The following is a 27365-nucleotide window of genomic DNA, read 5'->3' on the forward strand; positions in this document are numbered from 1 at the left end:
AAGAATAAAACACAAAACACAGCAAAGATGGGGCTTGTGTTTTCAGCCAGACTCTGCCAGATTCCGCCTGTGCTGACGCATCAGACCAAAATGCTGGTGCTCCCACGCCGTATCACAGATGAGAATAGAGACACAGAGAGGTTGAGCATCTTGCCCCAGCTCACGCAGCTGCAGAGGGCAGAGCTGAGAACTGGACCCCTGTGGTCGCATCTGGAGTCCAGATGCTGTGATGACCCCGAGGGAGCGGCAGAGACCAGACGGCCCATGCTGAGCCAGGCGCATGCGCGCACACACACACGTGCACGTGGCCTTCACTTTTGTGGCTACAGAAGTCAGAGGGAACCAGAGGGTCACCAGGAGAGGCCAAAGGAGAGCCGGGGTCTATAAGGAGGAGAGGCCCCACTTCCCAGGAGGCCAGGGAATTCCCTTCCCTGGTGAGTCTGACTCCACTCTGCATTCCTCTCCCTGGACCCAGGACTGACTGTCCAGTGACCTAACTGAGTTGGCTCCAGAGTTATGCCTTCCCAGGGGTTAAGCTAACCGGACTCCACTGCTGTCAGTAATAACGGGAAATGAGTACATAGTCTGGGATTCAGATTTGTTTGGAGACAAAATTTGTTAGAAGAGACCTAAAAAACCACGAAGGCAATTGGCATGAACATCCCCAGAACACTTAAGAAACCCTCTGCGGTTTATATACCTCCTCTCCTGTCATGAAAGTAGAAGGTCTATTTAACAAGTAATTCTGTGCTTATCACACTCTTTCTTTAAAATATTTGTTATATATTTATTTATTCGGCTGTGGCGTGTCTTAGTTGCAGCATGTGGGAGCTAGTTCCCAAAGCAGGTACTGAACATGGGTCTCTGCATTGGAGTTTTGACCCCTGGACCACCTGGGAATTCTCTCCTCATACTCGTGGGGACAGTAAGGGGTCACAGGCCTCCTCTGAGGCCCCCTTAGAGTTGAGGCATGGGGTGGCTGCAGAAATCCTCCTGTGGTTAAGGTGTGGTTTGTTGCTCATGACTCACTCACACTGCCTGCAAACATAGGGCTTCTCCCCTGTGTGTGTCCTCTGGTGGGTGATGAGGAGGAACTTCCGACTGAAGCTTCGCCCACACTCCCTGCAATCATAAGGCTTCTCCCCCGTGTGTGTCCTCTGGTGTGTGATGAGATGGGCCTTCCGATTGAAGCTTCGCCCACACTCCCTGCAAACGTAGAGCTTCTCCCCTGTGTGTGTCCTCTTGTGTCTGATGAGATTGGACTTATCACTGAAGCTTCGCCCACAGTCCCCGCAAACATAGGGCTTTTCCCCTGTGTGTGTCCTCTGGTGGGTGATGAGGAGGGACTTATCACTGAAGCTTCTCCCACACTCCCCGCAAACATAGGGCTTCTCCCCTGTGTGTATCCTCTGGTGTGTGATGAGGACTGACTTATCGCTGAAGCTTCGCCCACACTCCCTGCAAACATAGGGCTTCTCCCCTGTGTGTGTCCTCTGGTGGGTGATCAGGACTGACTTCTGACGGAAGCTTCGCCCACACTCCCCGCAAGCATAGGGCTTCTCCCCTGTGTGTATCCTCTGATGTCTGATGAAATCTGACTTCTGAATGAAGCTTCGCCCACACTCCCCGCAAACATAAGGCTTCTCCCCTGTGTGTGTCCTCTCATGTGTGATGAGACTTGAGCTGTCCTTGGAGCCTTGCCCACACTCTCTGCATGTGACCCTCATAATCCCTGAAACCCCTGCCCCTGTGAGCAATGTGCCTGTGTCCTCTGGATTCAGTTTCTGGCTTGTGCTGGGCTCGTCTTTCATTCGCTCATGCACCCCAGAACCCCCCATTTGTCCTCCGGGTGAGTAGGAAGAGGCCCTTGAAATCCTCTTCAGCCTTACGCTTTTCAGCAAAGCTTGGGGCCTGGCCTTGGCCTCCTGATCCTCAGGTTTGTCGCTCGGGCTGTGTGGATCTGAATATTGCTGATTTTGACTGCCTGGGCAGGGATCCTCTGGTTGGAGGTCTCTTTCAGATGGTCTCAGGAGGGTCTGAGAGGGGTGACTGCGTTGGATGTGTCGGCTGAGGAATTTCTGGCTGGAGAAGGCCAGAGAGCAGGAGGCACATGGGTGGATCTTGGGCTTCGGTTCTGCTGAAAGAGGAAGCTTTTGTCAGGTAGCTGGTTTGCCGTGGTCAGGCCTTCCCCACTCATCATCTAAGTGTTGACAGTGCACGATCTGTCTCCCATCAAGTGCCTTTACATTCCAATTTTCAATTCCACTCTTATTCTCTGCATCTACAGAAATCCAGGAATCAGGTGTCAGGGTCCTTTTCTACATATCACCCAGATAGGGACCTTCCAGCTGCATCAGAGGCAGCGTCTCTCCTGATAGAGGTGGATCTGCAGGGACTTTCCCTGCGCGTAAGTGTCTGAAAAGTCACGTCACAGTGGCCACAGGTATTTACCCTAATGAGGGATAAGACTTGATGACTTAGGTGAAATCTCCTGAGAGGCTCCCTGTGGGGGGAAGATGTCTATTAAGTTAGGGGCGCCTGACCTGGAGCTCTCTGCATATGGGATGCTGCACAGGGTGTGGTTAGAGCAGGTGTGGGTAAATCTGACTTTGTGGCTCCTTGTTCAAAGAGCAGCCTTTGTGCCGATCTCTGCAGGAAGTGGGTTTGAGCCTCGATGAGACCGAGCGACTCAGGTCCCACTAACTACAGTTCTGGCTCCTGCTGCCCAAACTGATTCACAAATTGCTCCTCTTTCAGTTTCCCATAAATCATAAAATAAAGGCATATCCTTTCTCCAGCCTCACCAGTATTCATACCTCATTTATTTCATTCAGGCTTAGTCCATTTAACGTGCACTAGGAAGCCCTGTTTAAAAATACATGTCCAGTCAGACCCTTCACACCCTCACTCCCAAGTATCTTCAGACAGCCCACTCTCCCCTCATGTCTGGCAATGAACTGACCTCTGAGGGGACTCCCCGCTGCTGTCTCTTCCCAAAAGTGAACCAAAGCATCTTCTTACCACAGAGAACATGCCGCTTGCAGCTGAAAGCCTGCGGTTGTTCTGTGTCACCCAGGAGGACCCCTGGGGCCTGCGCGTGGACACAGGCCCTGAGGCTTCCGTGTCCCGTCCAGCCTCCTTCCTCTCCCTCTGTGCTTCCTCCCGCAACCCCGGCATGGCCTCGCTTCCCGGCCCTGGGGCTGAGGCACTGGCTGCTCCCCTGCCTGGAATCCTTCCCCGCAGGTCTTATCTCTGCAGAGACCCTGCCGCACCGTCCTGCCCCGCACCCCACCCTCTGCTCACGCTGACCCGAGGCACGTTCCCTGCGCTGGTTTTCCTCAGCACCAGCCCCTGTCTGGTATGAAGCCCCTGCTGCCCCAGTGGTTCTGTCTGTTTTGGTGCGTGGAGCCCCGTCTGGCACAGAGCGTGAACTCACATGACAACAGACTGGAACAGTAACTGAATGCGCATCACTGTACACGTGTCGCTTAGAAATGGGAGGAAATTAAGCAGAAACAAATACAGGGCAGAGAGCTGGTAGGTGCTAGAAATGTTGCTTTTTGCTTCTAAGCCTTTCAGCAGAAGGTGATGTTGCACATTTTTCTGCATGAAATATTAAAAATTAGAATATTTTTAATATAAAATTTTTCCTAACAATCATATGAAAGGAACGAAATTCTGAGGCATTTTAATTGCAACTCAACTGACTGTGGACTGGATTGTCCTCTGCTTCGAAATCGGACCACGGAGGCTCCCAGGATGGGGTGGGGTGCTGGAAGAGGGGAGACACTCACCTCTCCCAGCCGCGAGCTCACTCTTCCCCCTGCTGTTCCGCCTGATGCCAAGGTCCTGACCATACTCGTCCCCGTACCAGACCAGCAGCTCACAGCCCGGCCTGACCACCCGGCAGGTTCGGTAGAAGATCTGCCCGTGATACTGGAAGGCCACCAGGTTCTGCTCCTCGTCGTCCCGGGCACAGTTCACATACCTGGGGTCGAGGCCGGGAAAGGGAAAGAAACCTCAGGTGACGAGTGCCCTCCACTCTCCGCCCATGCCCAGCTCCTTGCCTTCCGACTCTGAGGCCACCCCTCATGTGGACCGTCTGTTCACACCTTCGACCAGGCCATGTGAATTCCCATGCTTTTCTCTCCTTACTTAAGTAGCCATTTTACATAGCCCAGTTCCAGACTCATCTCCACCTGGACTGTCCGTGAGGCTGGTGACCTCCAGCTCCTCTAAACTCTGAATTAAGTTCTCTTTCATCCACAGGACTTGGTACTTCTTGGCTAACATGCAGCCCTCAGCACTCACCCCAGCCTGCCGTCTCTCGCGAGGCTTTCTCCCATCTCCCCACATGTATCCAGGGTCCTATTCGCTTGCCCACCCCCTCCCATGGAAACTTGGAGAGAGTTCTGATACAGCTTGAGACATGGAACAGTAATAGTCTGTTCACTGTCTGCCTGTCCTGATGAAAGGAGAGGCCCTCAGAGAATGGCCCTGCTCAGGGCCAAGCTGCCCCCCATTCCTTCTGAGGCCTCAGGGCCCGCTTCTCACTGGAACCAAGCCTGAGGAGGTTGTTGCCCAAATAGAGTCAAGGTCTCCTGTGTTAGGTTATCCTGGCGCTGTGCAGTTACTCAAAGATAGAAAAAGTAAGGTTACTGCTCCTAAAATCAATTGGCTAATGTCTATTTGCAGTATGTTCTCCAACAGGACATGGGTTGTGTGATCTGCTTCAGTACTGATGTTCACTGTCTAAACTGAACCATAAAGGGTGTGGTAAGTGTCCATTAAGTGAGTTAAAGTGTCCCTGGTGAATCTCAACGCTTCAAGTTGTTTTCAAGTCCACCAGTTTTGTTCAGCATATAGACTTGTATCTTGACGGCACATGCCATATTTTTATTTCCTTCTTTCCAGTGTCTTTTGAAATGAAAGAGCATGATATGGAGGGAAAAGAGGACAAGAGATGTGAAAGCTCTTGAGGGAGCCGGGTTGAGAAGGAAAGGGGCGTGGGATGGAGGGCGTCTCAATGTCTACACACTGCAGACTCACTGCACTCACCTCATCCAGTTGGCCCAAGACGTGTCCTTTCCATCCACATACTCGTAGCAGTTCCTCCCTTTGGTGATCTGAGGGTCAGAGAAAGAGTTACAAGCTTTCCTCTTTTTTTTTTTTTTGGTAGGAAGCAATAGAAGAGCTATTTCCCTGTGTAGTCATTGGTGCTTTTCAGCCTGCATGGATTCAACTGCCTGTCGGACCACACGGTAAGCTCCTTACTCATCATTCCAAGTCTGAGTCTCTTGGTTCATTGAAGGCAAGGGTTCCACAAGGGAGGAGTCACTTCTGTGTATCTCTACACTGTGCTCCCAACTCTCCTCTGACCTTTAGATAGAGGACCTGAGTGTCTGTACACTCTGTTCCCACCTCTCCTCTGACCTTTAGATGGAAGTCCTGTGAGTGTGTACCAAGGTGTTCCCACCTCTCCTCTGGCCTATAGATAGAGGTCTGAGTGTCTGTACACTGTGTTCCCTCCTCTCCTCTGGCCTTTAGATGGAAGTCCTCTGTTCACGCCCACGGCACACAGTACACAGGGCTGACTGTGTCTTTGCCGACCGTGTTATCACCATCTGCATCCTCATATGTAGACATGAAATACCCCCCACCACGTACAAGTGATTAGAGGCCAGAGGACAGGGAAACGGGTGCTTCTCACCAGCCAGGCGTATCCACTGTTGGCAGCCTCTTCATCATCTGTGATCTGGCCCTCATAGGGGCCAAAGTGCAGGCCCAGCGGCAGATCGGATGCCTCGTTCCACACTCCAAGCCCAGCGTCAGGGATGCCCGACAGTCTGATGCTTAACCCAGGGGGCAGCGTGAGGACGGAGCGGTTGGCATGCCCCTTTTCCACTGCACAGTCCTTTACAAAGGTTGGGGGCCCATGGGCAGCACAGCTGTCGATGAAGAAGTTCTGACACTCCTCACAATCTGGAGGTGAGAACAGGGAATGAGAGGAGGTACAGTGATGTTGCTGGTCGTAATGACCTTCATAAAGAACTAGGGCATTCATGGCATTTGGCCTCGATCCTGCACCCCAAGTCATAGAGGAAGGGGATGGCCGGGGGACCAAATGGTGAGCTGAGGTTAGTGGACCAAGGCCTCGTAGCCCTTTCTCCGTGAGTGGGCCAGCGGGGTCACTCACAGAGGTAGTCGTCATCCTGGGGCTCGCTGACCTCTTGGTACACGTGGCCCTTTCTTTCCCGTAGACTGTACCTCTTCACTCCAGTCTCCTTTCTTCTGAGTTCTAAGATGGACAACAGAAGCTAAGCAAGGCTGGTTAGTCCCATTTTATCAGAAGGTGTGAGATCTCCTACCTGTCCATCTCTACACTCTGTTAAAACTTTCTTACACGTATTTTTCAAACTTTTACTTTCGTAATTTTATGTTTTCATGTTCCATTATTTATTTCTTGGCCACACTGCATGGCTTGTGGGATCTTAGTTCCCTGACCAGGAATGGAACTCACACCTCCTGCAGTGGAAGCGTGGAGTCTTAACCTCTTAACCACCAGGGAGTCCCTTCTCTATATTTTCCTTCTTCTCCCTTTAACTACAGGTTCAGGAGACTGAGGCGCCACTGACCACAGATGCCCAGTTCAGTGATAGCATCCTGCACTTCCCGTTAGTAGGTTTAACTTCCCAACCTTCCTACTTAGGTAATAGTTCACCGACACATCTACTCAGAAAATATGTGTTAAGGGCTCATGACAAGTAAGGCACTGAGCAGAGGTCTGGGCGTGAACACTAACAAAGCACGGTTCCCATTATCACAGCTGGATTTATTGAACTACTTGTAGGTGTCAGACTTTTGCATTTAATGTAAGGCTTTCAAGCACTGTATGAGTCATGTATCCTTATCCTCACTTTACAGATAGCATTCAGGATCTCAGAAAATGTATAAGATTTTCCCAAGGCCCCAGTGCTAACTTCATGTCTCAGATCAGTCCAGCTGAAACTTCGCCTACCCAAAGTCCATGCCACACACCTAGGCCATGCTTATTAGTTTTTCTACAGGAATTAGAGGAACTAATTAGAGGAACTCCCCAAATTTCTCTTACCGGCTTTTTGTCTGGGGTACTGTCCAGGGGTCCTTGCTTTTCTGTGATGGGGCCCTGGATTCTGAGCCTGCTTGGAGCCACTTGTCTTCAGCGATTCTGCTGCTCCCGGCAAATCCTTCAAACTAGATTCATTGCTTAATGGTGCCCTGGACATTCTCTTCTATGTGAGTAAAAGACAACATGCATTTCTTTAGTTCTTTAGGACTTTATGAAGTGTTTTCTCATGCATGACTTTAGTTAATACTTTGACAATTCTTGGAAATACCTGATATGGGGGGAGGGGGTCTGAACACTGGAATGTAAAATAAGGACCTAGGTGGATAGTGAATCAAAACTAGAATTCATATCTTAAGGTTCTTCCCCTTCAACTTTCTGCATAAAAGTGAGAGCAAGGCAGGGAGAAAAGCTGGAGGTCAGGGAAAGAAGAGGGTAAGGGCTGGTAGAGAGATCCGGGGGTTTTCTCTTAATAGTGGCCCTTTGACGGACGAGGACGTATGGAAAATTACAGAGGGGACAAAGCACATGTGGAAAATAAGGTGACAGAGTGAGATTAAGAAGAGAAAAGACGATCGGCAGAAACATATTTAGACAATAAAAAAAATGAGATGAAAACTGCAGGTTGCCATGTCCTAGCGACAATGTTTGGAATTAAAGCAGCTGGTCTCATCAGTTCTCCTCAAACAAGGCTGTATGACTAGCTGGTTCTACTCAGTTTCCTGATCCATTAATTGGTATACAGTCTAATTCTTAATATTATAGTGGACATGAAGTTTAATAACCTTCAACAAATGGTTGTGTGAGGTATTTAATACAGTAAGAACATGAGCATACATCTCTGGTATCAATTTATTCCCTAAACTGCATCTATATTTCAAGTGCAGCTCACAGATATTATCTTCAGCATTCTTTGACCTTTCTACTCCTAGATGAATGCTTAAATGTGGAGTCACTCACTCACGAACCATTCAGGGGGCACTTAGGTTCTTTGAGGTGGGCCTGGATTTCTGAGAATGAATGGGTGTGGGCTAGCATCTCAAAGCTCACAACACAGGGTCAGGCTAAACAAATGATTGCAAACAGGAGAGTTGCTAATGAGAGCTCAGTGGAAGGAGTTGTTACTCCCTCCTACAAGAATGAGCATTTGAAATGATGCCCAGATGATGAGTTTCTACTCAATTGCAGGTAATCTACGTGAAGTCCTTCTGTTATTTTCTTATTTGTTGCTTTTCAGTCATAAACCTGAGGCTTATCAGGGTTGCAAGTTGCTTCCTCATATTGGAGTAAGAGGCTCTGAGGTAGGGATCCTGTCTCCTTCTTCATCTTGGAGTGTCCATTCTACAAACTGCCCAGCATGTCCTTAAGCTTCCCTTAGTCAGATTTCTTAGCATATCCCTCCCTAGCAAAGCACAAAAAACTGAGGTTGAAAACATCTCTCAGATGAATGATATAAAGATGCATGAATAAGTTTCATAGAACTATGGAAGTTTTAATCAGTTTGTAAGGGGTTTAGAGAAAGTGCTTTGGTTTAGTTTGCACTTCCAGTGATATGTGACCTCAGGTATATAATCAAATATTTCTTACCTTTTTTTTTTTTTAATCTATAATGGTGATAGCTATGTACCTACTTATAGGTACTGTAGGATTGATTTAAGGTTTAAGTAAGTTTATTCACATAAAATGCTTAAAGTCTGAAATATTATGAAAATAATGTAACAACAGAACAACCTACTAATGTTGTTGTTCTTACTAACTGCAAAGATTGTGATGATATCAGACAGTGTGCTAAAGATTCAGGACAGGAAGGCAGCCGTCTCCAGGATCTCTGTGTTTTCTCCTATTCTCACCTGTGACTGGATCCATGAGGAGGATAATTTTGCAACAGGATTTGGGAAATACTCACTTTCTGGTGTTTACTGTGCTCCACTCTGAAGGGCATCGAAGAAGGTTTATCTGAAAAACGATGAGAATCAGTGTTTCGGTTGGTAAATGTTTCCAAACTTTGGGTATTCTAATTAAGGAGACATAATTCTAAGCCAGAGAGTGACAAAGACAATGATTACCAAAGGAGGAATGGAAAATGATTTCTGTATCATCACTCCCATGGTTCCACTGTGAGCATTACATAATTTTCTTAAAATTAAAAAAAAAAAAAATGAAACTTCATCTGTGCCTCATCTGATATTCATAAAATATCTAATAAATTTACTAGTCTTTCATAACAAAAGTACTCAAGAATGTAGACATAGTAAGAAGTGACTGCAATAAAAGGTCATATATTGAAAGTCTATCTCTAACATCATAGTCATCAGTGAAAAAGATCAAGGAAAAAAGGCAAGGATGCCCGTTTTCAACATTTCTGTTCACCATAATATTAGAACTCCTAGCCAGCACTGTAGGTTAGAAATGGAAACAAAAGGCTTCCATTTGCAAAGAAAGAAGTAAAATCATATCTGTTCACAGGTGCATGGTTTTATGTGTAGAAAAATCTTTAAATCCACATACACAAAAAACCTGCCCAGAAAGTTGTACGGTACAAAATCAACTTTCAAATATCTTTCTGTGCATGAAGAATGACCATTCCACAAAGGAAAATAAGAAAACAATACTATTTATTTTTTATTTTTTTGAAGCTAGGGTTGAGTTAAATTAAAAAAATATATTTATTTTTATTTATTTCTTTGTGCCAGGTCTTTGTTGTGGCATGTGGGATCTAGTTCCCTGACTAGGGACAGAACCGAAGTTCTCTGCATTGGGCGTGTGGAGTCTTAGGCACTGGACAAATAATCTTATTTATAATAGCATTGAAAAGAATGAAGTAATTAGAAACAAACTTAATGAGATGAAAGACTTATATGTGGAAAACTACAAAATATTGCTGATAGGAATCTGACATAAATAATAGATAGGTGTCTCATGTTTATGGATTTGGAGGCTTAATATTATTAAGCTGTTCATACTACCCAAAGTAATTTCAAGATTTAAAACAATTCATACGAAAATTCCATGGAATTTTTTTCAGATATAGAAAATCCATCCAACAGTTAACACGGAATCCCAGAGCACCCCAAATAGGCAAAGCAATCTTAGAAAGAACAGCAAAGCTGGAGGCCTCTGATTTCAGAACACACTACAAAGGTACAGGAGCCAAAAGAGTGTGGATTTGGCAAAACATGTGTGCTTAGTCGCTCAGTCTTCTTGACTTTCTGTGACCTTTTGGACTGTAGCCCACCAGGCTCCTCTGTCCAGGGGATTTCTCAGGCAAGAATATTGGACAGGGTTGCCATTGCCTTCTCCAGGGGATCTTCTTAACCCATGGAGTGAACCCGCATCTCCTGTGTCTCCTGCACTGAAGGCAGATTCTTCACCTGCTGAGCCACTGAGGAAGCTGGCTGGCATAAAGACAGATATGTCAATCAATGGAACAGAATAGACAGCCAGAAATCAACTCTTGGATACATGGTCTAATGATCTTCATCTAGCGTGTCAAGATAATGGGGAAAGTTTACTGCCTGTAATGAATGGTGCTGGGGAAACAAAATAACCATAGGCAAAATAATGAACATCTTACATCTTGAAGAGAAATCACTCAGAATGGATGAGAGACCTAAATGCAAGACTTGATAAGACTCTTAGAAGACAACAAGGGTGAAGCTTCACGACACTGAATCAGCAATGATTTCTTAGATATGGTGCCAAGTGCACAAGTATTAGGAAACAAGTAAAAATAGACAAGTGAGATTAATCTTAAAACCTCTGTGCAGCAAAGGACACTGAACAGACTTAAAGAGGTCACCTAGAGGATGGTAGAAAATATTTGTAAAATATGCATCTGAAAAGGGGTTAATAAGCATACACCAGTATGAAGGCTACCTATAAGCCAGGAAGAGAACCTGATGGACCATGATGGCACCTTGATATCAAATTTCCATGCTCCAGCATTGTAAGAAAACAAATTTCTGTGGTTTAAGGAATGCAGTCTGCTTTGTTATGGCAGTCTGAGCTGACTAACAGTGAGAGAAGGAATTGAATAGACATTTCTCCAGAGAAAATACACAACTGGCCTACAAGCATATGAAAAGATGCTCAATATTACTAATCAATAGGGAAATGCAAATTGAAACCTTCTGTGATGGGCAATATGTATAAGAAGACAATAGCAAGTTTGGTAAGGATATGGATATATTGGAACCCTTATACACTATTGTTGGCAATGTAAAATGTTGCAAGCTTTATAAAAACAGTATGGAGTTTCCACAGAAAGTTAGAACTGCTGTATGGTCTAGCAATCCAACTTAAGAGTGTGTTTCCATAAAAAATGGAAAGCAAGATAGTGACTAAATAGTGGGCACACATATAGTCATTCCTGCATTATTCCCAATGGGCATAAGCAATTTAGATGCGTAAGCAATCTAAATGTTCAATGGGGATAAAAGATAGAGATTATATATAAGATATATGTTATAGTTCTTATATCCACATGCTCACAACGGAATGTTTTGAAGCCTTAAAAAAGAATTCTGTCACATGCTACGTCATAGATAGGCCTTGATGATATTACACTAAGTGAAGTGACCAATCAGAAAAGGCAAACATTGCCTGATTCCACTTCTCTGAGGTATCTAAATTAATCAAATCTATGGAAAGAGAAAATATAATCATGGTTGCCAAGGGCTGTGAGGAGGAAGGATTGGAGAATTGTTCCTCAGTGGGTTAGGGTTTCAGTCACGCAAGATGTAACACTTCTACAAATTTGTTGTACAGAAATGTGTGTATACATCCCCGGTGGCTCATCAGTAAAAAATCCACCTGCAATGCAGGAGATGCAACAGATGCAGGCCCAATCCCTGGGTTGGGAAGATCACCTGGAGCAGGACATGGCAACCCACTGCAGGATTCTTGCCTAGAGAATCCCATGGACAGAGGAGCCTGGTGGGCTCCAGTCTATGGGGACGCAGAGTCAGCCATGACTGAGCGATTAGCACTGTGGCCACTAACACTAACGTGTACATAGTTAGCAGCGGTGTGCCATACACTCAGAAACTGTTAAAAAGGTAAATAAAGACGAGCAGGCGTATGGTGAACCGAGGCGTATGTATTCACTATGAAGAGTCTCTCCTTATGTCAAAACCTTTGCAGACAGCCAAATGTTTGGTTTTCATGTCCCTTTCACTAGTTTTCATAACATCAGGGAACAGAGGGACTTCCCGGGTGCACAGTGGATGAGAATCTGCCTGCCAATGCAGAGGACACAGGTTTGATGGCTGGTCCAGGGAGATGCCACTTTCTGCGGGGCAGCTAAGCCTGTGTGTCAGAAACTACAGAGCCTGCACGTGCTCTGCAACGAGAAGACAGTCACCGCAACCAGAGAAAGCCCGTGCACAGCAACAAAGACCCAGTGCAGCCAAAACTAAATAAATAATTTTTAAAAATCTGGACGAACAGAAATCCATAGATGGAGAATGATAGAACTATCTAAATTGTTTTCTCCAGTCTAGGCAGATTAATCCTTCTAAACTGTTTGAGCAGCAGACGAGGAAGTGAGCTGCTCACTTCTATTTTATAAGTGTACTTCATTTTATTTACCTGATGCCATCTCTGGTAAGTGAAATGTAGGAAAGATCATTGAGAATAAATAGTTGTCTCCAACCCTTTCCCAGAATCAAAATAAAGAATTAGTTTAACCTTAGGGTAAGAAGATCACGGGTTTTGTTTTATATACATACATAAATAATGTATCTTGACATAATATGTTACTCATTTTCGCTTTGAAGAGACTTAATACAATAACCAATACCAATCTCTATGGTGAATTTATTTCTAAGGTTTGTTTAACTGCCTTTCACTAAGAATGTTTAGCAAGATAATTCTTTTTTAAAATAATGATAAATTTTAACCATAAAACTTTTGAGAATTACACTGGAACACCTATACATTCATCTTCATTCAGGCTAATGTCAATACTCAGCCACAGCCACTTGGGAATGCTAAAAATTATGTTTTCCTTGCTACTGGCTGAGATGAAGTTGAGACTTAAGCCCAGGCTGGTTTCAGGAAGACACCTCCAAATCCTCCTGGCTTCTCACCTTGCTGCCTTGGTGTCCATTCTTCATCAGAATCCTCAGTGTCATCTCCCTGGGGCTTGATGACCTGCCGGCGGTGACGCATGAAAGTTGGTCGAGTGGCTCTGAAACCTGACAAGAAGCAAAATATTTGTTCTAAGAAGGGGAAACAAAGCATAGAAGCAATGGAAAGTGTCACAAAGTCAGGGAATCAGTTGCATGTGCTGGGGGAATCTAGAACAAGGCAAGAGGTGAGCTCTGCACTGCAGGGTCGCCCTCCCTCTGGTACAGAACTGTAAACATTTCCTCCAGGTTAGTCTCCACACAAAAGGGAAATATGAGCAGGTGAAGCCACCTAAGAGCAGGCCAAGTGAACAGTGAGGGTGAAGACCTGTTTCATGTTTACCCGGCTCACAGGCACCCAGCACTTGCTGTTACCTATAGCAATCAGCGCTTCGTAGTTTCTTTTCATATTCCTATATCGGATTTTTTCCCGTTCTCCCATCTCTTCCCATTCTTCCTTGGAGAAGTATACGGAGATGTCTTTGAAAGCATCTTTGGCCTAAGGAAAATAATAGATTTCATCAGTTATTTACTAATCTAAGTCAGGCCTTAGAGCTGAGCCTTCTCCTCCACCTTCTGTGTGGGGAGTAGCCTGAAGCTCCTGGATGGTCTGTGTGAGACAGGGATGAAGACTTTCCTTCCTGACTGTGTCCTGCTTAGGTGAACAAACACTGAGCATTTTCCTAACTCTCCCTGGACACAGAGCAGTTGAGAAGCTTGTGTCCTGTTTTGTCCCACTCCACCCCACCATGTCAGACAGGACCAGGCATTGCCATCCTGTGTACAATCACAGGGAAGTTCACTCAGCTGCCAAGGCAAGCAGTCTGTGGTGCTTCAGGGACCAGCAGCTTGTCCTTCCTATAGAGCTGGCTTCGAGCCCAGCTTTGCCGCATCCACCTCTCACCGTGGGCTTCCGCTCTGTTCTCCCGGCATCTCCCTCATTGCTCTCCTCTGGAGACCTGTTTGGCCTCATGGCCATTGGAGTGCTCAAGGCCAGGGTGCCTGTGGAAGAAGAATGTGCTGAGATAGCCCAAACCAGTGTCCAGAGCCTGAGCTGCCTGCCTTGGGTGGAGTGTCCAGGGCAGTAAGGTGAGGGGAAAGTCAGGGTGAGGGTATTGGTGGGATGGACGGATCCTGACTAGATATGACAGATCAGCCTAATGCGAACTAGATTTGGTTTCTTTGATTCCCTACAATTCAGCCCCTCTGAGGGAAGGCACTGGGAGGGATGTGTCTGTGGGTGACGGAGGGATTCTCGAGGAGACTCGGAAACCCCTAACTGCTGTACTGGGGTCAGGCTGAAATCAGGGCTCTCTTCCAGTGAAGCAGAGGGAATGTTTCTCCAAGAAGGGTTTTGAGGATCTCCTCCTGAACACTCAGAAAAATCTGGGCATAACGTAGGTTCTACGTCTAAGGGAGAAGTCGCTCGGCTTGAGGAGATCTGGGTCCCACGGGCTGAAGTAACTGGGGTCCTCAGACAGAGGGGAGTGGGGATCTTTTGTCTGATGTAGAATGCGCAAGGTGAGAAAACTTGGGATCTGTGAGGCTGAGGAAATCGGGGGTTTCTTATTAAGGGACTTTAGGGCTCCAATAGGCAGGACAGTTAGGGTCTTGAGGAGGAAGAGTTTTAAGAGCTCCAAGGCTGAGGTATTCAGGTTCGCCGAGTTTTAGGAAATATGGTGTCTCTGCGGGTGGTATTTTTAGGGTGCCTCAGGCTGAGGGGAACAGGTTAATCTAGGTATTTGAGGGTCGCAGCGTATGGGGTTTGCTGTTTCTGTGGGTGAAGGGACTTGTAATCCCTGAAGCTGACGAGACGCAAGCCCACTTCAGATTAGGACTCAGGTTACTCAAAGTTGACAGGATTTCGGGCCTCCCACCCTAGAATTTGAAGCCATCAGGCTAAGGGTTTATGATGGCTGCACAGGACGCGTTCCCTTCAGCCTCCCCGCTGTCCTGCCGCGCTGCCCACCCTGTCCCCAGGAGTGCTAGCGGTTCAGCGAAGTCCAGTCCTTCGGTGCTGAGGTGAAGTGAAGGGCCAGCAGCCTGCCTGTACCCTGTCAGGCACAAGCGACCAATCGGCGTTGTGACTGAGGCGGTCTGGCCAATAGGCGCCCGGAGGGTGGGGAGCACGATGGAGGCCCCGCCCCACCGCTCGGGGATTGGCTGCTCTGTGGGCGTGTCTGTCACGCCTCCAGTGCGCAGGCGCAGCTTGGCTGGTCTCTTTGTTTTCAGGCATGGCCTCTGAGGCCTGGATCCTCAGGTGGGCGGGCTGTCCTCAGGCTGAATGTTTCTTTCCAGTGCCCTCAACTGGAATCTCGGCTCCACCAGACTGTAACCGTGCTCCCGGAGTTTATCCTAGGCCCACTGTGCCCTGCCTTATCAAATCCAGTTTTGGCGAGAACTCTTATGTGGTGAGTACTGCATTATTCAAGGGAAACGATGTAATTAACTACATTCTGATGAGACACAAGATAAACACCGTATGGTCAAAGATTTAAACACAAAGCGTGGAATATGTATGTTAGAAAAAACTTGGACGATTTTTAACCTGAAAGTAGAAGTGGCACTGATGAGCCATCTGTTTATTTAATGTGGGTATGAAAAGCCTTCAGAAAAGAGGTAGAAGTAAAACCTCAAAGCCTTGCAAGTGTTTTCTGTAAGCCAAGGCATCGATCTGGAGGACTGTTGATCCACTGAGCTGAGTTTGCCTGACACCTACTGGCTTCACAAGATAACATAGGGACACTGTTTCTGGCTCTTAGGTAGCTTGCTCACAGAAAAATAATGTGATTTCCATGTATTGGAAGCAAAGCGACTGATTGTAGAATTAGTATGACGTGGTGGTTGGGAGTCTGGATGGAGAAATGTTACCAGAAAAGCGAGTTTACCTCTTGGTGGGTGTAAGAGCCAGATGGTACAACGCAGCCAAAGCTCATGGGAAGGAAAAGTGTATTACTTGCAGAACTATGGAGAACAACATGGAGCTTTCCAGAACACTGTCTCTGTAAACCACAAAGTTGGGGAAGCTTTAATCTATGAGTACAGGCATGTTTTGGCTTCTGTGGTGACTCAGATGGTAAACAATCTCTGCATAGCAGAAGACCCGGGTTCAACCCCTAAATGAGGAAGATCCCAAGAGCAGGACAGGGCAGTCCACTCCAGTATTCTTTCCTGGAGAATCCCATGGAGAGAAGAGGCTGGTGGTCCATGGGGTTGCTAAGAGTCAGACATGAGTGAGTGACTAACACTTTAACTTTCCAGGCAGGTTCATTAAGGGTCTTGGGCTGTGGGAGACTCCAAGCTTCATTTGATTGAAGTCTTGAGAGTCAGAACCAGTCACCATCAGCATCCCTTACACTCCAGGTGGTCTGGTATACATATAGCTATCTATTCTTGATATAGATATCTATTCTTCTTCATATTCTTTCCCCTTATCAGTTCAATTCAGTCACTCAGTCGTGTCTGACTCTTTGCAGCCCCATGGACTGTAGCACACCAGGCCTCCCTGTCAATTTGTAACTCCCAGAGTTTATCGAAACTCGTGTCCATTGGGTCGGCGATGCCATCCAACCATCTCATCCTCTGTCATCCCCTTCTCCTCCTGCCCTCAATCTTTCTCAGCATCAGGGTCCTTTGAAATGAGTCAGCTCTTCACATCAGGTGCCCAAAGCATTGGAGTTTCAGTTTCAACATCAGTCTTTCCAATGATCATTCAGGTCTGATCTCGTTTCGAATGGACTGGTTGGATCCCCTTGCTGTCCAAGGGACTCTAGAGTCTTCTCCAACACCACAGTTCAAAAGCATCCACCCTTCAGCACTCAGTTTTCTTTATAGTGCCTCTCTCCCATCCATACATGACCACTGGAAAAACCATAACCTTGACTAGACTGACCTTTGTTAGCAACGTAACATCTCTGCTTTTTAATATACTGTCTAGGTTGGTAATAACTTTTCTTCCAAGGAGTGAGTGTCTTTTTATTTCATGACTGCAGTCACCATCTGCAGTGATTTTGGAGCCCCCTGAAATAAAGTCAGCCACTGTTTCCCCATCTATTTGCCATGAAGTGATCTGATCCATTGTCATGATCTTAGTTTTCTGAATGTTGAGCTTTAAGGCAACATTTTCATTCTCCTCTTTCGCTTTCATCAGGAGACTCTTTCGTTCTTCTTCACTTTCTGCCATAAGTGGTGTGCCATCTGCTTTGCTGATATTTCTCCCGGCAATTTTGAATCTATCTTGTGCTTAATCCATCCCGGTATTTCTCATCATGTACTCTGCATAGAAGTTAAATAAGCAGGGTGACAATATATAGCCTTGATATGCTCCTCTCCCGATTTGGAACCAGTCTGTTGTTCCATGTCTGGTTCTGACTGTTGCTTCTTGACCTGCATACAGATTTCTCAAGAGGCAGGTCAGGTGGTCTGGTATTCCCATCTTTTGGGAATTTTCCACAGTTTATTGTGCCCCACACAATCAAAGGATTTGGCATAATCTGTAAAGCAGAAATAGATATTTTTTTCTGGAACTCTCTTGCTTTTTCGATGATCCAGTGGATGGTGGCAATTTGATCTCTGGTTTCTCTGCCTTTTCTAAAACCAGCATGAAGATCTGGAAGTTCACCATTCACGTATTGGTCAAGCCTGGCTTGGAGAATTTTGAGCATTATTTTGCTAGTGTATGAGTTGAGTGCAATTGTGCAATAGTTGGAGCATTCTTTGGCATTGCCTTTCTTTGGAATTGGAGTGAAAACTGACCTTTTCCAGTCCTGTGGCCTCTGCTGAGCTTTCCAAATTTCCTGACAGATTGAGTGCAGCACTTTCACAGCATCATCTTTTAGGATCTGAAATAGCTCAACTGGAATTCCATCACCTCTGCTAGCTTTGTTTGTAGTGATGTCTCCTAAGGCCCACTTGACTTCACATTCCAGGATGTCTGGCTCTAGATGAGTGATCACACTATCATGACTGTCTGGTCCATGAAGATCTTTTGTGTACAGTTCTGCTGTGTTTTCTTGCCACCCCTTCTTAATATCTTCTGCTTCTGTTAGGTCCATATCATTAATGTCCTTTACTGAGCCCATCTTTGCATGAAATGTTCTCATAAGCATAAGTTTTAAGGTTGCTATTGCAGGGAATGGCCACAAGGCGTCAGGATTTTTTTCATTCTCAGTTTTGATTGCCTTGAATGTCAAAACTTTCAAGTTTTAACTCAAGACTGTAATTTAATATGGAATGTACCTGAAGAAACACCCAAAAGCTTGTGTGTTCTTTCTGAACATTTTTATTTATTTGTTTTAATAATTTTTTTAAGTTTACTGGCAGATCCGTGTGGCATGTGGGGTTTTTAGTTCCCCGACCAAGTGTCAAACCCTCGCTCCCTGCATTTGAAGCACAGGGTCTTAACCACTAGACTGCAAGGAAGTCCCCCCTAAGCTTTATTTTTTTAAAGTAACCTTTATTTCATATTGTAGTAACATTGATATACCATGTGTTGTTGGTGGCAGGTGAACCGAATGTATTTTCTATTTTGTTGTTGTTCAGTTGCCGAGTCAGGTCTTTTTGTAGGAGCGTTTCCTTTTCTACAGGCCCTGTTATACTGGTTAGACATCTATTTGTATAAACATAAGTGTTCATAAATGTAAATATCTAGGTACATAGATATGTAAATTTCCAGATAGAGATATAAATGTCTAGGTACATAGATATACAAATGTCTATATGCATAGAAATATACATTCTAGGTACATAGATGTATAAATACCTAGCTTCATAGATACATAAATATCTATATGCATAGGCATATAAATATGTATGTAGATATAGACATAACTATCTATGTATATACATATATAAATATCTATTATAGATACATATAGGCATAGATATCTATATACATAGACATGTAAATATCTGTATACACGGAGGAGGGTTACATAGTGGACAATGAAGGAGACCACCTTATAGACAAAGTAAATGATACAGATAGTGGCACTTGTAAGAGCATAGTAGGAGAGAGAAACATAAACAATTTCAAACAAAGAGAACACAGCTAAGCAAGATGCATGTGACTAGTTTTAATCTGATGGCAATAAACCAACAAGTCCACAGGGGGTCAGTAGCTGATGGCAAAGTCTGGAAGGGTGAGGTAGTGAAAACAAGTTAAGTGTTTCATCTTTGTTTACATAGTATACCTTATAAATGTTTGGATTCAAACTTGTTACCTCCTTAAGTGTGTATCACCCTATATATCCTCATATGCCCACATCCAAACTGTTTCAACTCAAATCAAGCATAACTCCAACTTGTTGCAGCTCTAGTTAGTCAATTGTTGCAGTTTCATGAAAAAGACACATTGTGATTCTTTTGTATAGACCAGTAATGGTTAGGATTTCTGTCTAATTTTTTTTTTTTATTTTTAGTGTCCCTAGAGATCATATAAAATTTCAACAGTTTTCCCTGCTTCACCTTGTTCTGATTCAATTTATATTGGAAAGTTATGGAAAGAGTGTTTAATATAATCTGAACTCACCAGGTATCTATTGTTTGGTGTACATAAAGATCTGAGAAGTAGACTTCGATGGTTGTAAAAATAAATATTGTGGATATAGAACATAATTAAGATTGCAAGAGTCATTTGACCAGAGAGCAATCACAGTGGATCCACTTCATCTCCCACACCCATGGGGACAAGTTTATCTTGGTAATAATATCAGCAACTGAAGAGTTAAATTGTTGAAAGGTTGTTGCTGAAAGATAAGACGCTGGAATTCTTGGTCTCAGGAGGAGACGAATTCAAGCCAGGGCCGGAGATGAGGCTGGGTAGCTCAGAGCTTTGTGTAATAAAGTTTTATTAAAGTATAAAGGAGATAGAGAAAGCTTCTGACATAGGCATCAGAAGGGGGCAAATAGTACCCCCCTCCTTGTCTTTAGCTGTATGTTATATAGTCACTCACAGTCTGTTAATGAAAAGAAAGTAGTGTCATAAAACTTAGAATGGCACCAGATATTTCATCCATGGCCATAAAACGATTGACTTGAATCTTGTAGAAGGGCAGAATACTAACAAATAGTTTCCTTTACATAGATTAGGGGAATGATACCTGAATAAGTAGGTTGGGCCATTTGGCTGAACCAACTTGGAGATAGAATCTGGGATACATTAACATAGCTTAAGACAACATTTCCATAAGAAAAACCAAGGTATTGGTTAACTCAAGGTTTGAGAGTAGTTAGCTTCAGGTGAAACCAGGTGTGATGGCAACACAGCATTTTAAGAGAAATCTCCTTTTAAATTTGTATAGAGAAGCAAAGTATCGCTGTTTTTTTTCCTCCTGCCACTTAAGAGAGATAAAAATGTCTGGCACTTGCAGCCTCTTTCCTCCATTTGGAGACCCCTGGCCTTCCTGCCTGTTACCCTCTGAGTGTTACCACTGTGAAAAATGATTATGAAAAGAAATCTATGGAATGTTTTCATAGATAGGATGCAACTTTCCAAGAGGCTTTAAATTTCAGGTGAATGTTTTATTATGTGAAATCTTGAGTGGATTACAGACTCTGTAAGTTTTACAGACTGTTCAAAGTTACATTCTGTTCCATCCCGGAATGAATGCATTACCTTTTGGTTCATGCACTTGTGACAGACATAATCAGCTTAGAAACAATCTGTGTTGGAGAGTGTTCTAAACCAATGTGTGCGTACCAGCTGCAGGTCTGACAAGAAACATTTACTCTCATGTTGTTGTAGTTGCTGTTCAGTGGCTAAGTTGCGTCTGACTCTTTGTGACCCCATGGACTGCAGCACGCCAGGAATCCCTGTCCGTCGCCAACTCCCGAAGCTTGCTCAAATTCATGACAGTTGAATCAGTGATGCCATCCAACCATCTCTTCCTCAGCCATCCCCTTCTCCATTTCCTTAAACCTTTCCCAGCGTCAGGATCTTTTCCAGTGGCTCGGCTCTTTGTATCAGGCGGCCAAAGGATTGGAGCTTTGGTTTCAGCGTCAGTCCTTCCTATGAATGTTCAGGACTGACTTCCTTTAGGATTGACTGGTTTGATCTCCTCACAGACCCAGGGACTCTCAAGAGTCTTCTCTAGCACCACAGTTCAAAAGCATTAGTTCTTCAGTGCTCTGCCTTCTTTGTGGTCCTACTCTCACGTCCGTGCATGACTGCTGCAAAAACCAGTAGCTTTTTCTCTCACATATGGGATATCAGATTTGTGTTTACATATTGCCTGCTATATTTAGGCTCTTGGTTCATATTCTTGTACCCATGTAGTGTTGTATTTCAATCCAGTTTGAAACAGAGCTTTGTTTGAAGAACGTTTTGCCCACCAGCAGCGTTCTATTCTCACCAGCACCTCTTACCTTGGTGTGACATCAGAAACTCTTACATGTGATATGAATATCAATTTCATCTTAGCAGAGTTTAAACAGAGAAGTGACAAAGTCAGAGTGCCTATTTTATCAGGTTTCTCCAGGCAGAAAATTGAAGCTTGATGTGGTTCAGTTGCTCAGTCGTGTCCAACGCTTTGCAACCCCATAGACTGAAGCTGGTCTTCCCTCTCCTTCACCATCTACCAGAGTGTGGTCAAATTCATGTTCATTATATTGGTGATGCTATCCAAACATCTTGTCCTCTGTCATCCCCTTCTCCTCCTGCCCTCAGTCTTTGAAATTGAAACTCTTAGAAGGCAGAGTTCATACAGCTTATGGGCTACTTGACTCAATTTTTTTTTGCAAGAATTTTCTTATGTATTTTTTTAAGTATGACCTTTCATTCATATAATAGCAAATAACAGAATTAGAAGAAACCAATCTGAAACAATGGATTGTTTCTACCCTGACAATGTGAACACAAAGGAACCATAATGAACACTTTGACTTTTCAATCCTGCCTGCACTGATTATGTTTCGACAAGACTGCTTGCTTTCTGCAATGAGAATATTGACACCGACCATGTTCTGTGTGCACGAGGACGTGGAGACCTGGGTGCGGACTGGGCCTGGCCTCCGTCCTGGAAAACTCCGTGCCTTTGTCTGAATGTCAGTGCTCAGAGGTCTGGGGTCTGGAGCTGAGGTGGGCTTCTCTGGGTAATGTGCCCTGCTCTGAGAGGGGTTCCATGGCCCTCCCAGGGGTCAGTGCTGCAGTAGGGGTTGTAGTCTTTCCTCCTGCCAGCCTCACCTGCCCTGAGGCTCATGGAGACTCCTCAGGTGGGGTACTTGGTAATTATTCCAGTTTGTCAGCGCATTCAGTTTGAGTAGGGAGGCAGGTTCGCCTGGCTCATTGATTCTAGGGTACAAGGATCAGGCAAAAATCCAACGAGCAGCAGGTGAGGTTGCTATGTGATCACCTTCCCGTCGGCCGTCCCTGCTCAGCAGACACCAGACCTGCCCCTCGTCTTCTAGCCCCGCGCCTGGTGTGTTTTCTCAACACCTCAGTGGGAAAACAAAGAACGGAGCCTGCTGGAACCAAGGGAGTGTGTTCAACATTATCGTGACAGCTGTCAAAATAGTTACTATTAGACAGAACCAAAGGGCAGGAGAAGAGGACTTCTCTGGGACGAGAGAAGCTTTCAGGAACTCAGGAGGTTCCAGGAACCCAGTCGTTTCCGCCTTTGGGGCCCAGCCATCAGGGACCTGGTGTCCTAACCAAGAGTCATGCGGCCCCAGAGGCAGGGTTTGGGGACTGTGTGGGTCTCACCCCATCCACAGGGGTCCAGATCCTGTGCCCAGAGACCCAGTGTCTGCTCTTCACCTCTGTGTGTCTTGTCCCTTGGAGATCCCCAACATCTGATTTGAGGGTGTTGACCTGATTCACCTGTGGTCTTTCTTCTCTTCATCTTGGGACATTCACATGAGGTCAGGCACCTTTGAATGGGTTGCTGCTCTGTGTTCTCCTGGGTGAAATCCTTTGGCGGTGTCATATTGATATCATACTGTATCACAGACCTAATCTGTAGGGTCGCCACTGTCTAGGGACCCGTATATGGATCTTCTGTAATTTAATTTTCATTTTCTGTTGGAGTCAGGTTGATTCCCATTGTTTTACTAGTTTTAACTGTACAGGAACTTAGTTTGATTTTACATAGAAGTGAATCTATTCTTTTTCCATTTTTCTCCTCATATAGATTATTACAGTCTCTCTAGTAGAGTCCCCTGTTTTTTTCACTAGGTCCTATTTACTTATCAATTTGTTAGATCTTAGTGTGTATATAAACCCTAAACTCTTTATCCCTTCTTTCCTTCTTTTGATACTCATAATTTTATTTTCGCAGGCTGTGAAGACCGTTTTGTACATTAGGTCATTGGTATGAATTTATAGATTGTGCCCGTAAGTGATATCTCATGATATTTGTCTTTCTATCTCTGAGTTTCCTCACTTGGGGTGATGATTTCTTCGTACACCATACTGCTGACAGCATCCTTGTTTCACTCTTTTACGGTTGAATGGTGTTCGAGTTATAGATGTACTGCCTTGTCTTCAGTTTTCTTCCACTGGGCCTTTTGCTGGATTCCGTGTCTTGCCTATTGAAGGAGTGCTGCCCTGAAAATCAAGGTGCACGTGCCATTTTGAATGGTGATTTTCTGTGGACCACGCTTCCCTGATAGCTCATTAGGTAAAGAATCCGCCTGCAATGCAGGAGACCCCAGTTCAATTCTTGGGACAGGACGATCCGCTGGAGAATGGATGGGCTACTCCAGTATTCTTGGGCTTGCTTTGTGGCTCAGCTGGTAAATAATCTGCTTGCAATGTGGGAGACCTGGACTTGATCCCTGGGTTGGGAAGATCCCCTGGAGAAGGGAGAGGCTACCCACTCCAGTGTTCTGGCCTAGAGAATTCCATGGACCGTATAGTCCATAGGGTTGCAAAGTGTTGAACACGACAGAGTGACTTTCACTTCACATTCTCTGGACCTAGGCCCGTGAGTGGGAGTGCAGGGTCATAGGATACCTCTGTGTCTTGTATTTCTTGGAAGCTCCATGCTGTTTTCCATAGTGCCTTCACCGTTTACATTCCCAAAATGATTGTAGGAGGATTTCATTTTCCGTATATTCTTTGCAGATGTTTTATTTTATTTATTTGTTTAGTCTTTATTCTTTGTAGATCATTTTGATGATGGGCACTGTGACCAGCGTGAGGTGATACCTTATTGTAGTTTTGGTTGGCCTTGATTTAATAATTATTGGTGTGGAGTATCTTTCTGTGTGCTTTTATTATTTTATACTTTGTGAGTACAGTTTATCTCTTGAAACTGGCCTCTTGAAACTTGATAGAATTGATAGAAACTTGATAGAAGAAAGGTTCGATGCGATCTAGAGCAATATGGCATAGGAACCTGGGATGTTAATTCCATGAATCAAGGCAAATTGGAAGTGGTCAAACAGGAAATGACAAGAGTGAACATCGACATTCTAGGAATCAGCAAATTAAGGTGGACTGTAATGGGTGAATTGAACAAAGATGATCATTATATCTACTACTGTGGGCAGGAATCCCTTCGAAGAAGTGGAGTAGCCATCATAGTCAAAAAAAGAGTCTGAGATGCAGTCATTGGATGCAATCTCAAAAACAACAGAATGATCCCTGTTCGTTTCCAAGGCAAACAATTCAATGCCAGAGTAATCCAAGTCTATGGCCCAACCACTAATGCTGAAGAAGCTGAAGTTGAACAGTTCTATGAAGACATACAAGACCTTCTAGAACTAACACCCTAAAAACATGTCCTTTTCATTAAAGGGGACTGGAATGCAAAAGTGGGAAGTCAAGAAACACCTGGAGTAACAGGCAAATTTGGCCTTAGAGTACAGAATGAAGCAAGACAAAGGCTAATAGAGTTCTGCCAAGGAAATGCACTGGTCATAGCAAACACCCTCTTCCAACAACACAAGAGAAGACTCTACACATGGACATCAACAGATGGATGACACCGAAATCAGGTTGATTATGTTCTTTGCAGCCAAAGATGGAGAACCTCATACAGTCAGCAAAAACAAGACCAGGAGCCAACTATGGCTCAGATCATGAACTCCTTATTGCCAAATTCAGAGTGAAATGGAAGAAAATAGGGAAAACCACTAGATCATTCAGGTATGACCTAAATCAAATCCCTTATGACTAACAGTGGAAGAGAGAAATAGATTTATGGGACTAGATCTGATAGAGTGCCTGCTGAACTTTGGATGGAGGTTCATGGCATTGTAGAGGAGACAGAAATCAAGACCATCCCCAAAAATACAGAAAAGAAAAAGAAATACAAAAAATCAAAATGGCTGTCTGAGGAGGCCTTACAAATAGCTGTAAAAGAGGAGAGTGAAAAGCAAAGGAGAAAAGGAAAGATATCCCCATCTGAATGCAGAGTTCCAAAGAAGAGCAAGAAGAGATAAGAAGGCCTTCTTCAGTGATCAGTGCAAAAAAAAAAAAGGAGGAAAACAATAGAATGGGAAAGACTAGAGATCTCTTCAAGAAAATTAGAGATACCAAGGGAATATTTTACACAAAGATGGGCTCAATAAAGGACAGAAATGGTAGGGACTTAACAGAAGCAGAAGTTACTAAGAAGAGGTGGCAAGAATACACAGAAGAACTGTGCCCAAAAGATCTTCATGACCCAGATAATCATGATAGTGTGATCACTCACCTAGAGCCAGACATCCTGGAATGAGAAATCAAGTGGGCCTTAGGAAGCATCACTATGAACAAAGCTAGTGGAGGTAATGGAATTCCAGTTGAGCTATTTCAAATCCTAAAAGATGATGCTGTGAAAGTGCTGCACTCAATATGCCAGCAAATCTGGAATACTCAGTAGTGGCCACAGGACTGGAAAGGTCAGTTTTCATTCCAATCCCAAAGAAAGGCAATGCCAAAGAATGCTCAAACCACCCCACAATGCACTCACCTCACACGCTAGTAAAGTGATGCTTAAAATTCTCCAAGCTAGGCTTCAGCAAGACGTGAACTGTGAACTTCCAGATGTTCAAACTGGATTTAGAAAAGGCAGAGGAACCAGAGATCCAATTGCCAACGTCCGCTGGATCATTAAAAAAGCAAGAGAGTTCCAGAGAAAGATCTATTTCTGTTTTATTGAGTATGCCAAAGCCCTTGACTGTGTTGGTCACAATAAACTGTGGAAAATTCTGAAAGAGAAGGGAATACCAGGCCATCTGACCTGTCCCTTGAGAAACCTGTATGCAGGTCAGGAAGCAAGAGTTAGAACTGGACATAGAACAACAGACTGGTTCCAAATAGAAAAAGGAGTACATCAAGGCTGTATATTATCACCCTGCTTTTTTAACTTGTCTGTGGAGTACATCATAAGAAACCCTGGGCTGGAGGAATCACAAGCTGGAATCAAGATTGCCGGGAGCAATATCAATAACCTCAGGTATGAAGATGACACCACCCTTATGGGAGAATGAGGAGAAGAACTAAAGAGCCTCTTGATGAAAGTGAAAGAGGAGAGTAAAATATTGGCTTAAAGCTTAACATTCAGAAAACTAAGATCATGGCATCCAGTCCCATCACTCCATGTTAAATAGATGGGGAAAGAGTAAAAACTGTGGTTGACTTTATTGTTGGGGGCTCCAAAATCACTGCAGATGGTGATTGCAGCCATGAAATTAAAAGACACTTGCTCCTTGAAAGGAACGTTATGAGCAATCTAGACAGCATATTAAAAAGCAGAGACATTACATTGTCAACAAAGGTCTGTCTAGTCAGGTGTATTTTTTTTCCAGTGGTCATGCATGGATGTGAGTATTGGACTATAAAACAAACTGAGCACAGAAGAATTGATGCTTTTGAACTGTGGTCTTGGAGAAGATGCTTGAGAGTCCCTTGGACTGCAAGGAGATCCAACCAGTCCATCCTAATGGAGATGAGTCCTGGATGTTCATTGGAAGGACTGATGATGAGGCTGAAACTCCAATACTTTGGCCACCTGATGCAAAAAGCTGACTTATTTGAAAAGACACTGATGCTGGGAGGGATTTAGGGCAGGAGGATAAGGGGACGACAGAGGATGAGATGGTTGGATGGCATCACCGACTTGGTGGTCATGGGTTTGGGTGGACTCCGGGAGTTGCTGCTGGACTGGGAGGTGTGGTTTGCTGCGGTTCACAGGGTCGCAAAGAGT

The 27365-nt window shown here is 44.6% G+C and overlaps 1 protein-coding gene across 1 annotated transcript; it reads right to left on the bottom strand.

The window, feature by feature from the left end:
* Nucleotides 1-1029: 1029 nt before the first annotated feature.
* On the bottom strand, nt 1030-14212 carry LOC136161888 (histone-lysine N-methyltransferase PRDM9-like). Its single transcript, XM_065927018.1, has 11 exons — nt 14138-14212; nt 13609-13732; nt 13195-13302; nt 9012-9061; nt 7112-7268; nt 6197-6298; nt 5711-5982; nt 5059-5126; nt 3795-3988; nt 1155-2137; nt 1030-1068 (listed from the first exon to the last, which is right to left on the bottom strand). The coding sequence occupies exons 1-11, from the start codon at nt 14210-14212 to the stop codon at nt 1030-1032; spliced, it is 2172 nt and encodes a 723-aa protein (XP_065783090.1).
* Between the last annotated feature and the right edge of the window lie 13153 nt (nt 14213-27365).

The sequence above is a fragment of the Muntiacus reevesi genome, chromosome 2, assembly GCF_963930625.1.
Source record: "Muntiacus reevesi chromosome 2, mMunRee1.1, whole genome shotgun sequence".
Classification (NCBI taxonomy): domain Eukaryota; kingdom Metazoa; phylum Chordata; class Mammalia; order Artiodactyla; family Cervidae; genus Muntiacus; species Muntiacus reevesi.